At 41.3% G+C, this 20,516-nt stretch overlaps 3 protein-coding genes and 1 long non-coding RNA gene across 5 annotated transcripts; 1 reads left to right on the top strand and 3 right to left on the bottom strand.

The window, feature by feature from the left end:
* Positions 1-4,108: 4,108 nt before the first annotated feature.
* Positions 4,109-7,351, top strand: LOC113577835. The gene is made up of 2 exons (XM_027010716.2): positions 4,109-5,348; positions 6,011-7,351. Exons 1-2 carry the CDS (start codon positions 4,533-4,535, stop codon positions 6,509-6,511), a joined length of 1,317 nt encoding a protein of 438 aa, XP_026866517.2. The 5' UTR covers positions 4,109-4,532; the 3' UTR covers positions 6,512-7,351.
* Positions 7,352-7,765: 414 nt separating this feature from the next.
* Positions 7,766-13,292, bottom strand: mydgf (myeloid-derived growth factor). 2 transcript variants are annotated; one of them, XM_027010714.2, is made up of 6 exons: positions 13,046-13,292; positions 12,257-12,307; positions 10,500-10,561; positions 9,282-9,363; positions 8,269-8,341; positions 7,766-8,040 (listed from the first exon to the last, which is right to left on the bottom strand). In XM_027010714.2, exons 1-6 carry the CDS (start codon positions 13,214-13,216, stop codon positions 7,961-7,963), a joined length of 519 nt encoding a protein of 172 aa, XP_026866515.2. In that variant the 5' UTR covers positions 13,217-13,292; the 3' UTR covers positions 7,766-7,960. The 2 variants fall into 2 exon arrangements, with proteins under 2 accessions (XP_026866515.2, XP_026866516.2); XM_027010715.2 differs by lacking the exon at positions 12,257-12,307.
* Positions 13,293-14,411: 1,119 nt separating this feature from the next.
* On the bottom strand, positions 14,412-16,184 carry LOC118240833. The gene is made up of 3 exons (XR_004775669.1): positions 16,069-16,184; positions 15,524-15,571; positions 14,412-14,643 (listed from the first exon to the last, which is right to left on the bottom strand). It is a non-coding gene; the product is annotated as an uncharacterized LOC118240833 (long non-coding RNA).
* A 99-nt stretch (positions 16,185-16,283) lies between these two features.
* Positions 16,284-20,057, bottom strand: LOC113577833 (major histocompatibility complex class I-related gene protein-like). Its single transcript, XM_035523089.1, has 4 exons — positions 19,780-20,057; positions 18,368-18,634; positions 17,975-18,253; positions 16,284-16,591 (listed from the first exon to the last, which is right to left on the bottom strand). The coding sequence occupies exons 1-4, from the start codon at positions 19,835-19,837 to the stop codon at positions 16,284-16,286; spliced, it is 912 nt and encodes a 303-aa protein (XP_035378982.1). The 5' UTR covers positions 19,838-20,057.
* Between the last annotated feature and the right edge of the window lie 459 nt (positions 20,058-20,516).

Raw genomic sequence — 20,516 nt, 5'->3', positions numbered from 1 at the left:
ATCCCAAAGATTCTCAGTAGTGCTCAGGTCTGGACTCTGCTGGCTGGTCCATGTGGGAAAATGATCTCTCATGCTCCCTGAACCACTCTCACAATTAGAGCCTGATGAATCCTGGCATTGTCATCTTGGAATATGCCTGTGCCATCAGGGAAGAAAAAAATCCATTGATGAAATAACCTGGTTGTTCAGTATATTTAGGTAGTTAGCTGACCTCATTCTGTGGGCACATAACGTTACTGAACCTAGAACTGCAGCAACCCCGGATCATGGCGCTAACCCCACAGCCTTGTACGGTAGGCACTAGGCAGGATGGGTGCATCACTTCAGCCGCCTCTCTTCTTACCCTGATGTGCCCATCACTCTGGAACAGGGTAAATCTGGACTCATCAGACCACATGACCTCCTTCCATTGCTCCAGAGTCCAATATTTATGCTCCCTAGCAAATTGAAGCCGTTTTTGCCGGTTGGCTTCACTGACTGGTGGTTTTCTTAAGGCATCACAGCTGTTTAGTCCCAATCCCTAAAGTTCCCTTCACACTGTGTTTGGGGAAATGCTCTTACTTTCATTATTAAACATATCCCTGAATTCTACTGTTTTCTACGATTTGATTTCACCACGTTTAAGTGATCGCCCATCACGATCGATCAAGATTTTTTTGCGACCACATTCCTTCCTCAAAGATGATGATTCCTCACTGTCCTTCCACTTTTTAATAATGCATTGGACAGTTCTTAACCCGATTTTAGGAGTTTCAGCAATCTGCATAGATGTTTTTTCTGCTTGATGCATGCCAATAATTTGATCCTTCTGAAACAGGTTAGTGTCTTTTCCATGACCACAGGCTCTGTCTTTCGACCTGGTTGTTTAATAAATGAGAAGCTACTCACTGCATCAGTTAGGGTTAAATAACTTGTTGCCAGCTGAAACATAATCACCCATGCAGTAATTATCCAATGGGAGGCTCTTACCTATATGCTTTAGTTAAACCTAGGTGGTGTGTGTGTATATAGCCAAGATGAGATGGCTGTGAGTGAGATTGCTGAATGAAGTGCTCTGTTAAAAGAAGTTGGGTTCCTATATTGCACCTGTTTAGAAACTTGGCATGTAAGCCACTTCCAACGTGTTCTCATCGGATTTTCAGAAGGGTTTGTGTAAAACCCTTTGAATTTGCGTTAACATGGTGATATAATTGTTTGTTTTAAATGTTTGTGTTTGTCCATAGCATATCTAACCAAACACAGGTGCAGATATTCAAACTCAGGATCCAAAGGTAAACAAAACCACATGATTTTCAGCATGCACGCACTTAACAGATGGGAGTGTGTGTGTATGTACATGGTTAAATGTGTCCTAGGTTATGATTGGTTAGCCTACCAATTAAGGATCAGGGAGGCACGCAGTCCTGAAGCTGAAGTAAAACCGGAGAACTGAACTGTTGTGGTAGCAATAAAGGCCAAATCCAGTCTTTTATCATCTGAACGTGTCTCGGAGTCCCAGCGACAACAGAAAAGCACCACAGTGCTGTGAATCCTGATGTTTGTAGACTCGTCCATAGCATCGGAGCTTTCCTCCAACTTCTTCAATTTGGACATGTGAATTCCAGTTTTATGCCTGAACAGTTAAGTCAATGTATTTTTGTTCCGTGTGCTTTCACTTCTCTGTAACTGTTGTGTATAGGTACAGTGTGTATGGATAAAGGAAAGCTTAATTTTTAAGTGGCCCTGTAGTTGTTGTTTTTTTTTTTTTTTTTTTAAAGGGGGTTCATGCAGTATGTTCGATATTAATGCCACATGCATGTATTAGGCTGGTCTAATCTAAGAACTGTGTTCCTGTATCTTTTATGACCGTATCGAAATTGCTCTCTTTCCCCCAAACAATTATGGCCTTTTTAACTTGATATGGTCAGAAGTGTCCAAACTGGAGTGATTTCCTGATTTATTTATGTGTTGTGAAAAACTGCCGGATTAGGATCAGTTCCTGCAACACATGAGGAATTGAAAAGAGTGGTTGGGCCAAGACAAGGAGCAGATGTGCGAGAAAGGATGTCACTGCGTCTCAGCCTGCGCTGTATTTTAATCGAGCTTCCCGTTTGAAACAGAAAGAGTCAGAGAAGGACCGTGACATTTTAGCGTGAAGGGAAAACGCGGCAGCGAGGTGGTCCGTTTTTCCCTTAAACGTCCGTTTTCCGCGCCTGCGCAGATCCGAGCAGTGGCGCCAGGGCGGTAACCGAGTGCCCGCGAGCGGTCGCCACACCGTTTGTTATTCCTCTCACACACCTTTCGGTTTGCCTTCGTCTCATCTTCGCCGCTCTGTGTTGATGCCTGTCCCCTCCGGCTCCTGCTACTCGAGATGTGACGGTTACCTGAGCCGAAGCTTCTTAGGACGGGCAAATTCCTTTCGTTTCCTTTCTGCTCCAGAGTGTCCCCCGAGACTAGAAGACTGGCATGTTTGTCTTCAGTTAAAAGCAGTTGAGCCAAACGCTGTGCAACTGGAGGAGTTGTGCAGCATATGTTAATATTCTGCATACAACTCTAAACGTTCTTATCAAGCGGTAAGGTCAAAAGGAAGGTGATGATGTCTCTTGGTGAATGCAGCATGACAAACAACTTTAAAAGGTTTGTATTGCTTGGATCCATTTCCAAAAGTGACACATTAAATAAAAATTGGTTTCCCCAGAAAGGTGTGGGTGAGGATGGCATCTTTGGATAACATCAAGGCTGTGACCTCTACAGCCAACACCTGCAAAATGCATGCTGAGTTCTGCCATGGTACCACTCAGCTGGTGTGTTAATGAGCGGCCGTCTGGGTAGAGTTGCCCTGCTGTCTTTAACCGGCACGCAGGATCGAGCAGAATGACGTAACCTAACTAACACGGGCTTATGCAATCTAGTTCGTCATAACTGATTTTCAGTAACAGGAGTGAAACAAAAAATCGTCAGTTACCTCCATCTTTTTATACAGATCTGCGGGTTTAAAATAATCGGGACAGGGACGAGAGAACAGTTAGCCGTGACCAGGTAACAGCACGTACTTGTCCAAAACTGAATTAGAAATGAACTGCAGTGTGAGATTTTCTAGATATTTCTGGCTCTCGCAGCCAGCCAGCGAGTGATGGGACTGGTGTCCTCAGAAAGCAGAGCGCTGTTCCTCCACTCATACAGCAGTGCCTCTGACCGCATGGCCACGAGGGTTAGCACATCTGGGAAAGCACCTGGTTTCTGAAGCAGCCCTGAAGGAGTGTTTATAAACATCACGGATGTTTTTGTTTCTTTTTCTGTCCTTTTAAAAACAATGGTAGTTAAGAAACTTCTAGGCTTGCAGGGCATGTCTTGCACCTTTCTTTTTAAGATCTTGCGGATTGAGATAAATCGAAGACATGCGTGTACGAGACATGCTTGACTTTTCTCCATTTGCAGTTGCTTAGGCATAAAAACACTAGTTTGTGGTTGAAATGTTAAGAGGCCTACAGAAAAGTATCAGCTCACAGTTTAAAGAAATGAGAAATTGCTTCCGAACTGAAACTGAAAACAAAGAACGAGCCTCGGAACAAAAAAACCCCTCAATCCTGCTATTGTTATCTAAGAGGCACCCTAATTATGTGTAGTTTTTGGACTGTGTGGCTATAATTTTGGTGACTTAACTGTGCTGTTGCAACACATAAATGCAATGAATTTTAAGATGTGGAAACAGTAAACAGAAAGATGCAGTGTGGAGCGATAGGATATTGAGTCTGCACACCTTCCTTGTGCAGCAGCTGTACTATCTCACCGAGAGAGCAGGAGAGGGTCTGTGCCCCCCTCCCGTCTCGAGACAACCCCCTTCTTAAATCCTAGCGTTAATTGTGCTGTACTAAGCTAAGGATGAGAGTAATCAGATCAGAGATGAGAAGCAGCAAGCACACGCAGAATGGCGTCGACGCTAGATTAAAAAAAAAAAAAAAAACGACTCTGATTGAAGTCGAGTAGTCCCTGCAAAAGAGAGAGAGGGAGGGTGAGGGGAACAGCCGTGAGAAGGAGTGGGAGGAAGAAAGCACCAGAAGAGAGAGAGAGAGAGAGAGAGAGAGAGAGAGAGAGGAGGGGGGGAGAACCAGCAATGGAAAGGCAGGAAACGTGCAACAGCCACTGAAAACTGCGAGGCAGGAAGAGTGAAGGAAGGAGAGGAAATCGGAGGCCCTCGGCCAAACCCGATGGGATAGGAGCGAAGGAAACGCAGGCGTGCTCATGCAGGCAGAGGGGGCGAGGCAGAAACACGCACAGGGATAACATCAGAAATCAGCACTGACGGGAAACAGTGGGTGGGGGGGTCTGAGCTGAGGAAAAAAAAAGTTTTAAGGTTGGGGGAGCAGGGGGACTCGTACAAGAAAAACATCCAGCGGGAGCAGCGAGGGTTGGACTCGGGTGGGAAGGGCGACTCTGTGCAGGAATCTCGCTATGGAACTACGCAACTGCTTCCATCATGTTTTGAGATACCAGGAGGCTCAGGGAGCGCTGCCTTCCACAGCACACTGGGTCACGTCGCTGCTGGCTCCAGCATGGTCCACAGACGCACGCCGAGATGGGATGTTCTAGAAAGCCTGGAAAATAAGTTCCCATTAAGCTTTAGACCGGAGGAGCACAACAGGATGAGTTCCTATGGATTTAAACATTCCTTCCGGAATGGATACAGTCACCATTCCAGGTTGTCTCTCGCAACTTTGGAGTGCCCCACGCAGCTAGTTACAGCTGGCCAAAGCTGTCGTACGAAGTCCAGCCGTTTGAGGTGGGGCAAGTGGCAGAGGCCGGATCTACTACACAACAGCGCCTCTGTGAGGGAGCGCTTGAGAGAATGCAGCTTTGTGGCCAACCTTCACCAGACCCGCACACCCCTCCCCTCAAAGAAATGTGCTCTGGAGGTGCCGACACAGTTCACAGGTCAGAGAAACTGTGGGGAGCCTGTTTGCGTGGTGGAGCAACAGTCCGACTCTGTTACAGAGCCACTGGCGTCCGTCTTGCACACGGAGGCAAGCCGGCACACCCTTGACAAACCCAACAGCCTGGACAGCACCAAACCGAATTTCCCAAAGTCAATGGGACATGTAGCAGAAACGGCTGGCGCTGTGCATGATGTTATCTTCTCTACGGAAGTCCCTTACAACACCACGGTCAACCGCTGTAAGAGCTGCTCGCGTTCGGATTCTGCCGGAGTGGAGACACAAAATGTGCCCGGCACCGGAGGTCAGGGTGGTGAAACCTGCGCTTTTGGCATGAAGAAAACGACCTGTGTTCTCCAGGACCAGATCCGTAGGGTGGTCGTGAATCTTGAGGAAGTCCTTCGTGGCCTGAAGGAAGTCGAACTGGAAATGAAGGAGGTAAACGGCTTAATATCTGACTAGATTTGTAGAGGAGGGTTTGGGATGCTCACAATTTTCCAATGATAGGACAAAGAATTGTCTCTTCTATAGTTTTGTTGATTTTGTGAAAGTTGTCAACCTGGTTATATAAAACTCAAATATCTCCTATCTCAGGCCACATGAGAGGCACCTATTGATCTGTGCATAGCAAAACACCCATAAAAATCAAGCAAAACAACTCTTTGAGGTACAATTACACATTTAGGACAGGTACTAGAGTCAGAGGAAATAAGGGGATCAAATACAAAGAAAAGGAATTTTCATCTGCTCCATTTTGCCCCAGACAAATGTAGTACTTAGGAATGCTACACTGCACCTTTTTTAGAGTTCCCTCCTCAGCTGGAGCGCGTAGCACCGGGGCAGCTGGAAGCCGGGCAGCTGCCTATATTTAGTTCTGTGCTGCTGTGTCCTAATCTCGTTTACACACACAAAAGCATCCCATTCGCATCCTTGCGCTTTACCTGCACCCATGCGCTGCTGAATGTTTTGGTGTTGTGGAAGTGGGTTCGGGGCTATTATAAACAGAGATGAGTAGAGTTGAGTAACAGTGGTACAGTTACACCAAGGTTTTTTTGTTCATTTGTTTTAATGATGATGCCAAATTTACATCTCTGACTCAGGTGGTCATGCAGATTGACAAGCTGACGATCAATATTGAACTAGGAGAGGACGACACCCGAGGTGCTTCTGGAGACTGTAGCTTCAGCAGGAAAGCATCTGCTGTGGAGAAACACACGAGCGCCAAGATCCACCAGGTCCAAGACATTGCTGCACACCCAGACAGCCTGTGCCGTAATCTGCCAACGGTGCAGAGGGACACAAAAATGCTCCAGGCATCTAGTGAGACCCAGGCTGAGTGGAAAGGCAGTCCTCGGGGGCCCCCACCAGCATACCCAAAGCCACATTCAGGCTCGAACACTTTTGTGCCGAAACCCGAACGCGTCGCCACCAGGTTGCTTTGCAACGGACCCAAATCAGAGGTCTCTGGAGGGCTTCATAGCAGGAAGCCTCCTCCTTACCCCTTCAGCAGCAGAGCTAGGAGACCAAAAAAAGGGGAGGAGCTGGACCTGAAACCCCTCTCTCACTCAGGCAAGCGAAGACTGCTCTCCACCACCGTATGATCGGGCAGCAGCCTCAGGGCAGCTAGGGGGATATTACTTACCTGGTTTGTAAAAAGCCGGTATCCAAGGTGACGTGCGCTGTGAAATAAGTACGGTCTAAAAGTCCCGGCATGGTGTCAACTGACTCAAAGTCTCGCGATTCAAAGGCGACTCGCTCTGTGTGGTGCATGTGATGAATAGGGACCCTGGTGGGTTCAACACCACGTTCAGCAGTGCTGTTTTAACCCATGGGCTGTGGAACAGTGCTGGAGGGGGAAAAAAAAAACAAAACGTCGGAGGTACGACTGTAGACAGAAGACTGATGGAGGTTAGGCCAAGCCTTAAGAGACAGCAGGAACAAATCACACTTCCACTGCTTATCCGTTACAGGGTTTTATTTGTACCGATATCCCCACTGTGCTCAACTTACAGTAAATTATTCATTAATAATAATCATTGATTCCTTGATTCCTTAGTCCGTTTGAACAAGTTTAAGTTTTGGGAAGAAATAAACATTGTGCATGAGATAAGGGCTAGATGCTCATACTGCATTGAGTATATCACCCTCTTGTGGGGTGTAGGGCTCAACACTTACTGCAACATTTATTTATTTATTTATTTATTTATTTATTTTAGTGGGGTGAGTTAAGAATAGCTGACTGCTCTAAAGTTCCTAACAGGTATATAGTGTTCATTCTGTAACAGTCTGTCACCACAATGCAGGGCTCTTCTCTCATATGGAGTCCAACCGGTGATTTTAGGTTTACCGTCTACTCAAGATTAATTAACTAACACACACCTGAAGAAACTCTGAGATGACACAGAAAAAAAAAAGGTGATGCAGTATTCTAAGATTTTCTGGCTCAAGCGAATAGAAAAGGACTATACTGAACTAGTTTAATGACAATACAGCACAATTTACATTCAGACTTGTGAAAACGTCACCGAGATCACAGTCTGTGCGAAGGCACCAGTTTGGCCAATTCTGACAGAAATCACTGCTACCTAGCATCATTTCATGCTAACACCCATAGCCTAAATACAAAAGGTGTAAAAAGTTGTTCTCACTGGCAAGATATTAATTTATTCATTACAATTCTGGTACACTACTCATTAGGTCCATACTTTGAAAAGGGAAAAACACCTATCCATTTCAAAGCCTGGTAGAAAAGTGAAAACTCCTGTATGTATGTATGTGTGTGTGTGTATGTGTGTAATTATTTATATATATATATATATATATATATATATTACACAGACACACACTCACAGACATACACAGCGACACTTTTTTAATGAGGAGGAATCCGTCAACAACAAAAGGACATCTTTAAATCTCTTCTGGCTCGATGCTCAGTTGTGACGGTCTCCCAAAGTTCAAACGCTAGATGTTTCCAGAACTTTCTAGAGCTTCATCCATGCGCTTTTGTCAGCCTGCAAGTTAAGGTTCACATCACAGAACTCAGGCAATTAGAGCTCATCATGGCGTGTCCGACCAATGATGGTGAGCTTTGAGAGTTCAGCACGGAATTTTCCATCTTTTTGTATCACTGAAAAACAGAGGAGGGAGAAATCATTCAAACGTGAGAAGCCACATGAACGTGAAAAACACACACACACAAACATAATTCAGGAACAGCAGTTGACATGACAAAGAAATGTACAACTGCTCCTCTTGTATCAGCCCGAGGACCAAACACAGTTGTACTGCGCGCCTGATGTCACAGGAAGTGGACCTGGAAGGGGCGGTACCCTGCAGCAGAGCCAAGCCTGCTCACCTGTGTGGTCACCTACGGAGTACTCGTCCTCCTTCAAAGGTACATCCTTCTGGCCTCCCACAGCTGCCTGGGACTGTGTGTGTGTGTGAGAGAGAGCGAGGGAGAGAGAGAACATCAAGCCTTGAGTTTTGTCTGTGACTGACAAAGAGGAAGTAGACAGTGAACACAGCAATTATGTCTCTGCTCCACAATTTTAAGTGTGATATTTAAGAAATGGATTCTTGGTTACACTTTTTAATAGATATAACTATGTTGGTAAATTAGGGTAAATTATACCTTTATTTGTGAAAATCTTGAATGTCTTTGTTAAACAATATTTACATACTGTTTTTTCACATTTTCTTTTTCTACACATTAATGCATTTGGTGCACTGCTTTGGAAAAAAAAAAGTTTAAATGTAAGTCATGCCAATAAAGTATCACACACACACAAAAAAAAACCAAACACAAAATGAAAAATGTCAGAGCGAGACAGAAAGAGATGATTGACACCAGACACCAACAGAAGACTGTAGTAAAGAGAAAAGCCAAAGACCTTTTAAAAACCCAAGAAAGTGAATGTCTACAGACTTCTTAGATTTCAGATATATTCTTTTTGAAGTCCCTCCTCTAAATTTTTAAAAAATTGTTAACACTGCCAGTTGCCTGCAATGATTTGATTTGATTTCAAGATGAACTTGTTTTTGATGAGGCCACACACTGCAATACCTCCCAAGAAGCGTCTGGATGCTTATGATCTGAGCTGACAAGGTTCAAGAGTCAATCCAACACTTGATCTAGAATCTGAATCAAATGTACTAGCTACAGGGGGAAAATGTTAACATCTGCTCTTTTCACCACTTACAAGTAAAATTGCAAGTAAATTTGCTACAGAAATAAGTAAACAAGACAGCTTCCATGCACATGACAGGATTAACTGGATATGTGGTTGTAGGATGCTCTGCGATAACGTTGGGCACAGTGAGGCTGGTGAGAAGTACCCTAACGGAGCATGGAGATGAAGTCATACTCACGTATGCGCTGGCATACTCAATCTTGGCTCCTTTAATCTCAGCTTTGAACTCTGTGAAAAACAAGTATGATTTCCCTTGGGGCCTTTCCATTGAGAGAGAGAGAGATTAGAAGAAGAAAAAAAAAAAATCAATAGGATTTCCTTCATCTTATCATAAGACAATGTATGAAAAAGCCACAACTGAGAACGGTGTGCCTTTACCACGTCATGTCATTCCTAACACATGAACAGCACACTGGTGGAAGTAGGCTGTGTGCACAATTATTAGGCAAGAGAGTATTTTGACCGTTTCATTTTTATGCGCATTTGCCAACTCTTAAGATGTATAAACTAAACTTTAAGCACATCAGGAGATCAGGTGTGTTTGTGTAATGAGGGAGGGTGTGGCCTAAGGAGAACAACACCCTATATCAAGGTGTGCATAATTGTTAGGCAGCTTCTTCAGGCAAAATGGGCCAAAAGAAAAATATTTAGCTGACTCTGAAAAGTCAAAAATTGTAAAAAGTCTTTCAGAGGGATGCAGCACAATTGCTAAGATATTGGGGCATGATCACATCAAAGTACTCCACTGCGTGGCTAACCAGTAAAGGCCTTAAAAATAAATGAATTATGACACGGGCCCTCTTCCTCACCTGACTTAAATCCTATTGAGAACTTGTGGGCCCTTCATAAATGGGAGATTTATGGTGAAGGAAAGCAGTACAGCTCTCTGAACAGTGTCTGGGGACGGTGGTTGCTGCTGCACAAAAAGTTGATCGTCAACAAATTAAGAAACTGACAGACTCCATGAACGGAAAATTTCCATTTTTCATTTAGTTGCCTAAAATACTGCACACTAATAGTTGCCCAATAATTATGCACACAGATATTCTCCTAAGAAAGCCAAAGCCTCACTTTTACTTTATTCAGGTAATAGTGTGCACACAGTGTAGTTCCGAACCAAGATTTTGTTATTCAGAGAATTTCTGTGATGAAATACTTCAATTTAAATTTTAATTATATGCAAATGACACATGAATTGGTGTCTGAAAGGTTCTATTCATCTTCAATCAAGTTAGCATGCATGGTTGAACCGTTTCTTTAATAATAGGAAAGTGACAATAGGTATGTGTTTCAGGAGGATCTTATCCACAGAACCCTGAGCAGCCAGCGGTGTGGGACAACTTCACTAGCTGGAGTGGCAGTGTTAAACCACCACTGTGGGATTCGGTACGCCTACCTCCACACCGAGCAAGAGAAGAGCCTATCGTCATCACTCAGACCCACAGTCATCTGCCATTGCTGCGGTGAAGACAGACACAGACCTGGATTAGTGCAGTTCTCCAAAAAGTCTAAGAGACAACATAGTCAGCGTGCAAGGATCAATAGCCAACCAAAATATTTCCTTTTAGTTCTTTATAAGAAAGGCCAAATGCATCTGGAGTCGCATAATATTTTTCAGTAAGAATAACCTTAACCTTCAGAACGTTGACGGAAAGCACAAAAAAAATTAAATAAAATAAATAAATCAGATCTGATAACGACAAAAGTGCCGGCAGATTTACTAGAAGTTCTATGTACTGCAGAATAGGTTTAAAATAGACTATTGTTTTGCTGTGCTGTCACACTGGAACAAATGCGCATACGTTGCATTTTTTTATTTTTGGGGGAAAAAAAAACATTTAGAATATTTTAACCAGGCATCATTTTCAGTCCAACACAAGATTTATTTCTGCCGCTTGTGTTCATTTATAAACACACTAGATTCTGCACTTTTAGCTACTGTCCGATGTTTGGTTCATTTACACGAAGGCTATTTGGGCTAGCCTAAAATAAACAAACAAAAACAACCTTAAAACTCCAAAGATATTCCATAAAAATCACAAACTTACTAGAGCATGTGGCATAATCAACCTACCACTTTCACCGTCATTTAGCCGAGTTCTTTAAATTCCATTCTATTTATATCCCTGGTCCTGGAATATAGGTGCTCAGAACATTTTAGTGCTTTATCTGTTTCCCTTCACCTAATTCAACTCATTCAGTAATCGACCCTCGAAGCTCTGACTCCTTGTCTGATTGTCTACAGGATATCACATACTAGATGTGGCAATGTTTGTAGCTAAATAAAGATAAAATTGAATTCCTTGTTCTTGGGAATGGTGAACTGGGAATTCTGCCTCTGTGCTCTTAACAGACCTGACCTGTGAAGGCTAAAAATGTGTTCAAAACCAGGCTGTTACTTTCAACAGTGATAGTAAGTTGAAGTAATGCAAGTTATGTTTGCAAATAATTAATTCTCAAATAAATAATTCTGCAAAAAAATTCATTCTCTGAGCTGAGAAACATGTCCAAGGTTTGTGACATTCTCTCAACATTGAAGGGAAAAAATACTTAAGTATGCTTGTGTGTCAGCGGGTATGAACTACTGCAGCACTTTTCTTTCTGGACTGTGCAAAATGTCTCACTCCATTGTACCTCATGTTCCCTTGAGCTCTTGGATCGAACCTACATGCCAGGCATTCCCGCTAGCAGACTACGGACTGGTGAAGATGCTTTTACTATGGCTATAACCTCTGCAATTCTCTTCCTAGTGACCTGAGGGTCAGGACTGATCTATTTAGTTTAGCGTTTAATTAATTCTACATCTTCTGCTATTGGATTGTATTCCTTGCTTTATATATGATGGGGGTTTTTTTTATCCTAATGTATTTATTCATTCTTTGCTTCCTATTTTATGTTCTTTTTATCTTAATTTATTCCATTTAATTTTATTCCAACTCTGCAAAGCAGTTCATAAACATTTTAAGTGCATTATAAATAAACATTGTTATTTGTCTCATTATCATCAGTTAATGAACATTCTCTTTGTGATACTAAAATGTTTGCTAGGGAAATGGAAAATTCTGCCCTGTATAGTGCCAGTATAGTCCACAAAAACTCAGAAATGTTTACATGCCCTACATTTACGTCATTATAACAGCACGTCCGTCTCACCTCGTTGGTACCTCCTTGAGATGCATAGGTGAAAGAGCATTCATATTCTTTCTGGAAAATAAAAACTGTCATAAGTTTGTGGGGTTTTCTGTGAGCTTTTGTGCACATCATGAACTTTAATGACTTATAAGCAGTTGACATAACGTGACACGCTGTCCTTTAACAGACTCTCCACTTAGGCACAATTGTTCTTTAACAGTCTCTCCATTTAGGCACAATTATCCTTTAACAGACTCTCCATTTACGCACGGGTGACACCAGATGGCGTCATACCTCATTCCACACAACGTAGTGTTTACAGGGCGGAGCGAATTATTGATGCCCCGCCCCCTCGCCAATGAAAAGTTGACTTGTGGACATGGACGTATTACAAAGGCAAACATTCCAGCAGGTTTTCTTCATAACATAATTTGTCTCGTCCCATTCCATTTTAGCATAATAATAACAGTCCCTTTTCTTGTTTCGCCGGGTTGTGGAATCAGCCAGCTATCTTAAGAAATAACCCAGGAATAACAACTTACGTACTGTAGGAAAAAAGTAGCATCCTGTATCTAGGAATTAGTTTAACACGCCGTAGTGAAAAGCCTTCATTAAAACTGCAGTTTCACCATTTGAACTGAGCTACCTGCATTCAAGAATGAGCCTAAACACGAGGCGAAGTGACGTTTCCTGAGTTTCTGTAATCTTACGCACAAGCAAAAAATATATATTCCCAAAGTATTATACACCAACACGCACGTACCTCAACAAATCTTTTTATAATCTGTGCGGAGAACTAAAGACACTTACTATTTTTTCCGAGAATGAATGCACCACGCCGCCAGGTTTCACGTTGAACTCCACGGTTTTAGTTCTCTCGTCAGAGGCACTGGCGCATGTCAGCACTGACACCAAAATGAGCAGTCTACCCCAAACCAGAGGGGCTGAGTGGCAGGGATGCGTGCAACGACCTAAAGCCATGGCAGTATACAGAAGTTCAGTTTCAGCAAACTAGCTGAGCTTCTGAATAAGAAACCCCGATTCTGTTCCTGTTTCTTTTACGTTGGGTAAATGGTCTAGTTAGTTTTTTCCAGTGGAGCTTTCGCCATCTTCTGGGCTGGAGTACACACTAAGGAATACTGCAGTGGGGCCCGTGAATGGAGTTAACGGAGCCGCCGCAGTTACTCACGTTTGCGGTTCTCTCTTTTCCCAGTTCTTTCGAGATTTTGGAATAAACTAATGAAATGTTCAATATGTGTTCACACTTTCATTTTAAATGTGGACCCTTACTCATTCTGAGCGCAAAGACCTGGGTTATGAGGAACATGTACAATGGGGAAAATATTACAGAAGGTAGAGAAGTTACCATAGTAGACAATACAGGCTAATAAGTTCCCGTTTAAGTATTTTAACAACCATATATTTTATGTAGCATTACTGTATTCAAAAAGATTTCCTTCTGACGCTGCATAAAATGTAAAGCTGTTTTTAGAAAACCCCTTAAGAGGTGATTCTTCCGATGAATGTTATATGGACCAAAACCTTGAAATTAATGAAACTAAATTTAAACAAACTAATGTGGCTTTTGGTAATATGTTTAGAAAAAGAATATCTGAAAATATCTAAATGTTTGAAAATATTGTCTAAATGTAAAATTGTTACAAAATTAGTACAATTACCATTGCATACGTTTCATCAAGAGACACGGCCTCAGAACACTGATCAGACAGACTGTAGTCAGCAGCAACTAAGGTTGAAAAAAGGCCTTAACATGTATAACAAGTATATAATAATAACAGTAAAAATATGAATACACTTTATTTATATAGCACCTGAGTCTAAAATATAAACCTTTACATTATCAGTACATTAACGAAATAAAATGACTTTAAATTGATTTGAATGCCTTTATTGTCATTGCACAGAGCACAGCGAAATTAGATGGATCGTTAAATGCAAAGTCAAACTAAACAACCTCATGTAACACAGCGATCATACATGACACTGACAAATCTTTGTGTTGATTCACTGTCCCTAAAGGTAAACAAGCAATTGAGATTCTATTTGCAATTATTGAATTCACCCACCAGAGATACATTTTACAAGACAAGTGGTTGCACCTAATAATGATCCCATCTGAATAATATATTTCTATATATTCTATATACAGGATGTCATTAAAACTAGTACCTTTGCCATCCTACTGTTATGTTAAATCAGCAGAACTCACACAGCAAAGTTCTCTGATGAGTCAAAGTCGAACTGACGGCTGCTAATATTTGCGTTTTGCCAAGAAATTTCTCTTATGTGCTAATGTTGCAGATCAAAATTGCACGACGGATCTTGATTAACAGTAGGCTCCATGGATGCACCATGAAGAGGATCGCCTTCCGATCGATTCTGCATATCTATGAAAAGGACACAGGAAGCAGACGTGCTGGAAACTCTGTGATGTCCAGAAAAATGCTGCTGATAACTAAACTCAGCAATCATCATCTGGTCGCTTAAAAAAGACAGAGTAGTCAGATAACGTGCAGCGACTTCAGTTCATTGTGAATCAGCAAGCCAGTGCACTTCATTTGAGTGTGGATTGGCATTGGTTTGCCAGCATGTTGAGTTCAGGATTCATGATATCCATGAAACTATCACTACCCCTTCTGCTGTGTGGCACTAATACATTGATCTTTGAAAGCTTACATCTTTTGGGTGGAAGGGTACAGTCAGAGCTGGGTAGTAACGCGCTACATTTACTCCATTACATTTAGTTAAGTAACTTTTTGAACAAATCGTACTTTTAAGAGTTGTTTTTAAAGAGTGTACTTTATATTTGCGGGGCCACAAATGTACCTTTACTCCTTTATATTCGTCAATGTTCCTCCTACATTTTAAAATAATTTTTGTACGTTTCGTCACAACCTGTCAAGTGTGGGAGGGTTAGAGAAATTCCCAAAGATAATTACAGAGTACCACCGCTTTGCTTCAGTAAGTTACACATCTCGGCAGTAGACCAACGTAATGAGCAACTCAAATGATATTTATGAAAAGTAGCTCGCAATATATCCTTTTCTTTAAGGATCACATATCTGTGTGTGAAATCGGTGCTCTCTCCTAATGTGGAATCCATTCTAAGATATTCTAAGAAAAAATGGCTAGCTAACTACGTACCTATAAACTACAAGCAGCTGAACTGAACTCATGACGTTCATGCTACTTTGAAAAGCAATGCACAAAATGCTTGAAAAATGGTAAACAGTAGTTAGTATTTTAACTGTTCTTTGACATACTCACCTGGAGTTGCAGAATGACTTCTCTTTAGAGCTGTTTGGGAACTCCAGTCTGAAACACAGTGATGCATCACACACAGGAAAAACACAGTTTGATCACGGAAACCATCAACTCAGAACCACTGAATGCCATAGCAGAGTTTGTCTTGTGTTACCTAAAAATGGGTATAAGTGATGTGTTATATAACTATATAAACATTATGAATAACCAAAAGTTATATTTTGAAACATGAATAAATAACAGAAATCAGTGTATTGCTGTTGCTCAATAGCCAGATCTCTTGTCACTGCTGAGGTGGAGAAATGATCAAATATTACATAAGCGTCATTTTCCTAAGACTGGAATTTAATCAAGCAACTGTGTGAAAACATACAGAATCTGTAAACTGCTATTGTTAGTTGTAGTTATCAGTAAACTGCTATTTTTATGATTATTATGATTATGACTATGATTATGCTTATTATGATTATGATGATGATTATTATTGTTATTATTATTGCTATTATGGTTATTATTATTATTATTATTATTATTATTAGTTGTTTCACCTGCATGTCTTTTCTTCATCATAATGAATCCAGCTAGGAACAAAATCCCAGCCACCACTACCAACACCACCACCACCACCACCTCAGGGGACACGGTGGCAGCAGGTCCTGAAGCAAACGTAAGGTCTGGTAAAAGATTGGAGGAGAAAAGACGGGTGAATTTACAGGTATTTTAGTTTAAATGTCTTTGTTTTTAAAATATGTAAATATAGCACTTAATGCCTTGTTATACCTAAACCGATGTCCAGCTTGTTGTCCAGGCTGAGGTGTGTGACAGTGCAGGTGTAGTGGTGTTTCTCTCTTAGTTCCTCTGCGCTGATCACCATCCTCTTCCTCATCTGGTAGGTTTCATCTCCGTTAGGGAGTACCTCCCCCCCAGTAATCAGGTGATCAGCCACAGGCTGCCCGTCTCTGAGCAGGGTCAGGTTGATGTGACGGGGGTAAAAACCAGTGGCCAGGCAGGTCAGCTGAGCCCCTCCTGAGTGTGTGAGTGCATTCTGGAGGAGCCTGACTCTGGGTTTCACTTTACAAAAAGGAAAAAAGTTGAACAAACACCCCATCCAAAAATTCAAAATTAATGCAGTCATTACCAAGCTGCCCTACATATTAAAGCTGCAATTCCAATACATTTTTAAAAGATATCAGAAAACAGTCCTTCCTTAACTGCAGTAATCACAAAAAATGTAGCACCATACCTTTGATGTCTACCCAAAATATCACATTCTAAAACCATAATTTAATCCCAAACTATTTACTTTTTATCAACAAAACAAATGCATTCACATCATATTCTAAACAAAGTCCATTTGTACTCCTGTAAATGTGTGTGAGTGCCTTCAGACACAATGAAATAATTACCATAAACCATAAAACTGGTTAAGAACTGGTGGGTAATAGCAGGTGTTGTGTCCTGTGTCCGTCTGATGTCTGTGTCTGTGTGTGTATGTGTGTGTGTGTGTGTGTGTGTGTGTGTGTGTGTGTGTGTGTGAGCAGTCTGGTTGTGGCCCATTCCAGACCCATTTCTGTATTTCACTGCTGAGTTTCATGCTTGAGTCGGTCATGAGACAAGACTCCGCCCACCCCAGGAGAGAATAAAGTGAAAAGGGAAGAAAACTAGCCTGGGGCTATAGGGACGAGAACAGCGAGGTTTGTTTTTGGAGATGTGCGTTTGTACTAGTTTGTTCTATGATAATTAACCAGATGTGGGACTTTGCTTCAGCTTTGACCTTGCTGTTATCTGTGACCTTATAGTTAGTTTGCTATTGTATGTTTGTACATATGTCACTTTGTCCCATTGTTGTGTGTTCACTAGTATGTAGACGCAGGACATAACAGGATGAAGAATTCGCTGGTTACTTTCACCTCTTTCTCTCCCCAGCACACACACCTACACACATGCGTGTGCACCATTGCTACAATCTTGCTCTTACCTTTTCACTAATTATCTACTTTTTTACCTTCACCATTTCCCACACATATTTTTACATTTAAAATTAGTTTACATTTTGTCTTTGTTACATCTGGTAAAGACCAGAATGCCACGGTGAAGACTAATATTCTATAGAGTAACCCCAACAATAGCTGTTGGTCCACTTAATCCTTATAAACTCTCCAAAGAAATGTGTCATTCGGAGTCATCAGAACATGCATTTGACTGGTAAGCCATGACTGACAAAACTTTATACAAAACAGCAATTTTCAAAACGTACTTTCTGTACTAGATCTTAAATTTGACAGTGATATATAGATGTTAGATATACTGTAGCTTAGGTTTGTGCTTATGTTTTTTAAACACTTAAATATGGTTTTCTTGGAATTCTTTCATTTAATGAAATCTGTTCAGTTAATTGGTACCTGTTTATTTAATTTTTTTAAAGTTTCTATCATGGCTGATTTGATGCATTACCTTTTTTAAGCAGACGATTCCTTTCCTTTTCCAAGTTTCTCCTAATAAATTCGATGCAGTTGGGATGGTATATATATCTATATCGTAGTGGATATTTGTGAGACCACACTTCATGTACTATTTCTGGCCACCGCTGGTCAGTGTGCAGCGTCTCATGAGATGCATCATAGTACTCCTTCTCTATAGTTTCCCCGTTGTAAGCGTCATTACTCGCCAGACCTCCTGGCTGATTATTCTCCAGCAACTCACATCCAGCAGCTCTCTGAAAAACATAAAAGCCTGCAAAAACTAAATGAAGATAAGGAATGCATAGCTCAAACATTTTAATGAATACTCTCTACTGGTGCATAACACATTTATTTTGTTCTGTATTTTAAAAGAACCAAGACTTACTGTTTGTATGGTTGAAATAGTTACTTAGATAATCTGCCCTGTCTTTCATGCATCCATGTACATACTGTATATAATATCTGAAATAATCCATTTCATCTGCCCCAAATGTTCTTTCTGGTCCTGTTTCCAGTCCTCTGTGCAATATTTTTTTTTCATTGGAGGCATAGTACCCAATTTGTATATCATCAAACATTAAGACTATTGTGAATTCAGGAAAAGGGGTTTCTCCTCTAATTAATGTTACAAACATCCATAAAGAGTGTGAACCTATTGGGAGAGAAAAAAAGAGAAGATTGTATTGCATTTGTAACACTTGTCAAGATATTATTTATGGCCAGACTATTTGAAAACAAAATCCAGTACAGAATCTATATTTAACAAAGGCAGGCTTAGTTATGGAGCTGCAGCATACACCCATCTTCCAAACCATCAAAAGGCAAACTAACTAAAAATCTATTGGCAGTAAGCCCTACTCTGTAAATTCCACCACAGAACATCTGTAATGATGAAACTGACCAATTAGCACAAGATGAATGTTTTCCCAGTCTTGTCACTGGTCCTTGTTAAAGGACCATTATACATGAAAACAAATTACTGCACAAGGAAAAAAAGTCATTCAGTAGCCTTACATCATAATTAAAATCTTAAGTGTAATGATAACGAAAGCTTTTCAATCACAATTCTAAGACATTAAGACTTAAGATCTTGTTTAATTAGTCTAACTGGTTTTGCAGCTGTAATCCAGTCTGTCTGGTTTGTGCCAAATTAAGAAATTTGAGAGGCACATGACCAAGCGAAGTGACAAGAAGGCGATGCGTAAATCGAGTCACCCCCCCCCCCCCCCCATGTCTGTGGTTTACGCCGGGATTTCTTATGCCATACGAATCGGTCATAAACACTTCAGAAGACCTGTGGGAAAAATTTCTTTAAGGATATACCTGGACAACTAAACCAATAGTGGGCTACTATAATCAAACACCTGCGTCCGAATATAGTCATCCAGTGGTGACCAGGCAAGGAAAATCCTAAATCACTAAATTAATTCATAATTGCACAACCTACGTAGATTTACTGAGTTATGCCCTTTCCAGAGTTTTTATAAAATTGCATAATTACCAGTCCAGAGTTTACCTAGTTAGTAGGCTGCTGGACTAATCAAATAGACTTCAAAACTAAATAACAGTAAAATACCTCCACCACCATAGTTTATAGTTCTTTCTTTAGCCTAACTATAGTCATAGAGGCCATATACGCAAATTTTAAAGTCATGCGCAATTTATGCTCTAGTCTACCTCATTCAGGTGTGCGGAAAACTCGGGTTCCTCTTTCGTGTCCAGAGCGGTCAAGAGAGTCCCCAGACCCCATAAACTCACACCCATGTTTTTAAAATGGTCAAATCAACAGAACCTTACCGGCATTGTAGGAGTAAGGCAAAGCAAATATACAGCACAAAAATATCAGATTCTTCATGATGGCAACGGGCGTTGACTTTTACTTTAGTTTCAGTTTAGCTTCAGTTAACTGACCTAAACCATAACAATCTGTTATTATGGCGCACACACACGCACACGTGGAGAGGATCCAATCCCAACATCCCAACTTTATTCTTTAAACCAGTCAGATTAGAGGAGTCAGGCAGGCGTCGAAAACCAGAAAGGCAGCCACATAACCGAACGTAACATTTGGCAATATTTTGGAGCTCGGAGGCTTGTGCGAGAAGAGGTGGGCGTGGCAGCCCAGGTCTGAGCGTCATTCCTGGCGTTCGAAACACGATTGTTACTTTCGTTATTTTGCTCGCCTTTTTTACATTAAATTGCATTTTCATTTTTCTTACATGAATTTGTGTGTTATCCAGAAGAATACGCGAAAGAAAACGAAATTGTTGGTCCACTGAAGTCCATTGTTGGTCTTCATTGTGTAAGTTTACCGAGGGCACTCTAGGCGGCGTTAAAGCTGTACACGCCTATTTCTTCCGCACGTATAAGATAAATTAGATCCCGAAAATGATCTGAGGGGATCTTGCAGAGCACTATTCTATACTCAGTGTCTGTATATGGGAACGTACACAAGCTGTATGCTTGAATAACCGCACTATCAACCGCTTGGGACGAATAAAGATCCCTCTTTACGGTTTATAAACATTTACATT

The sequence above is a fragment of the Electrophorus electricus genome, chromosome 26, assembly GCF_013358815.1.
Source record: "Electrophorus electricus isolate fEleEle1 chromosome 26, fEleEle1.pri, whole genome shotgun sequence".
NCBI classification, from domain to species: domain Eukaryota; kingdom Metazoa; phylum Chordata; class Actinopteri; order Gymnotiformes; family Gymnotidae; genus Electrophorus; species Electrophorus electricus.
The sequence above is the reverse complement of the archived record's forward strand: the minus strand, read 5'-3'. Positions and strand labels throughout refer to the sequence as shown.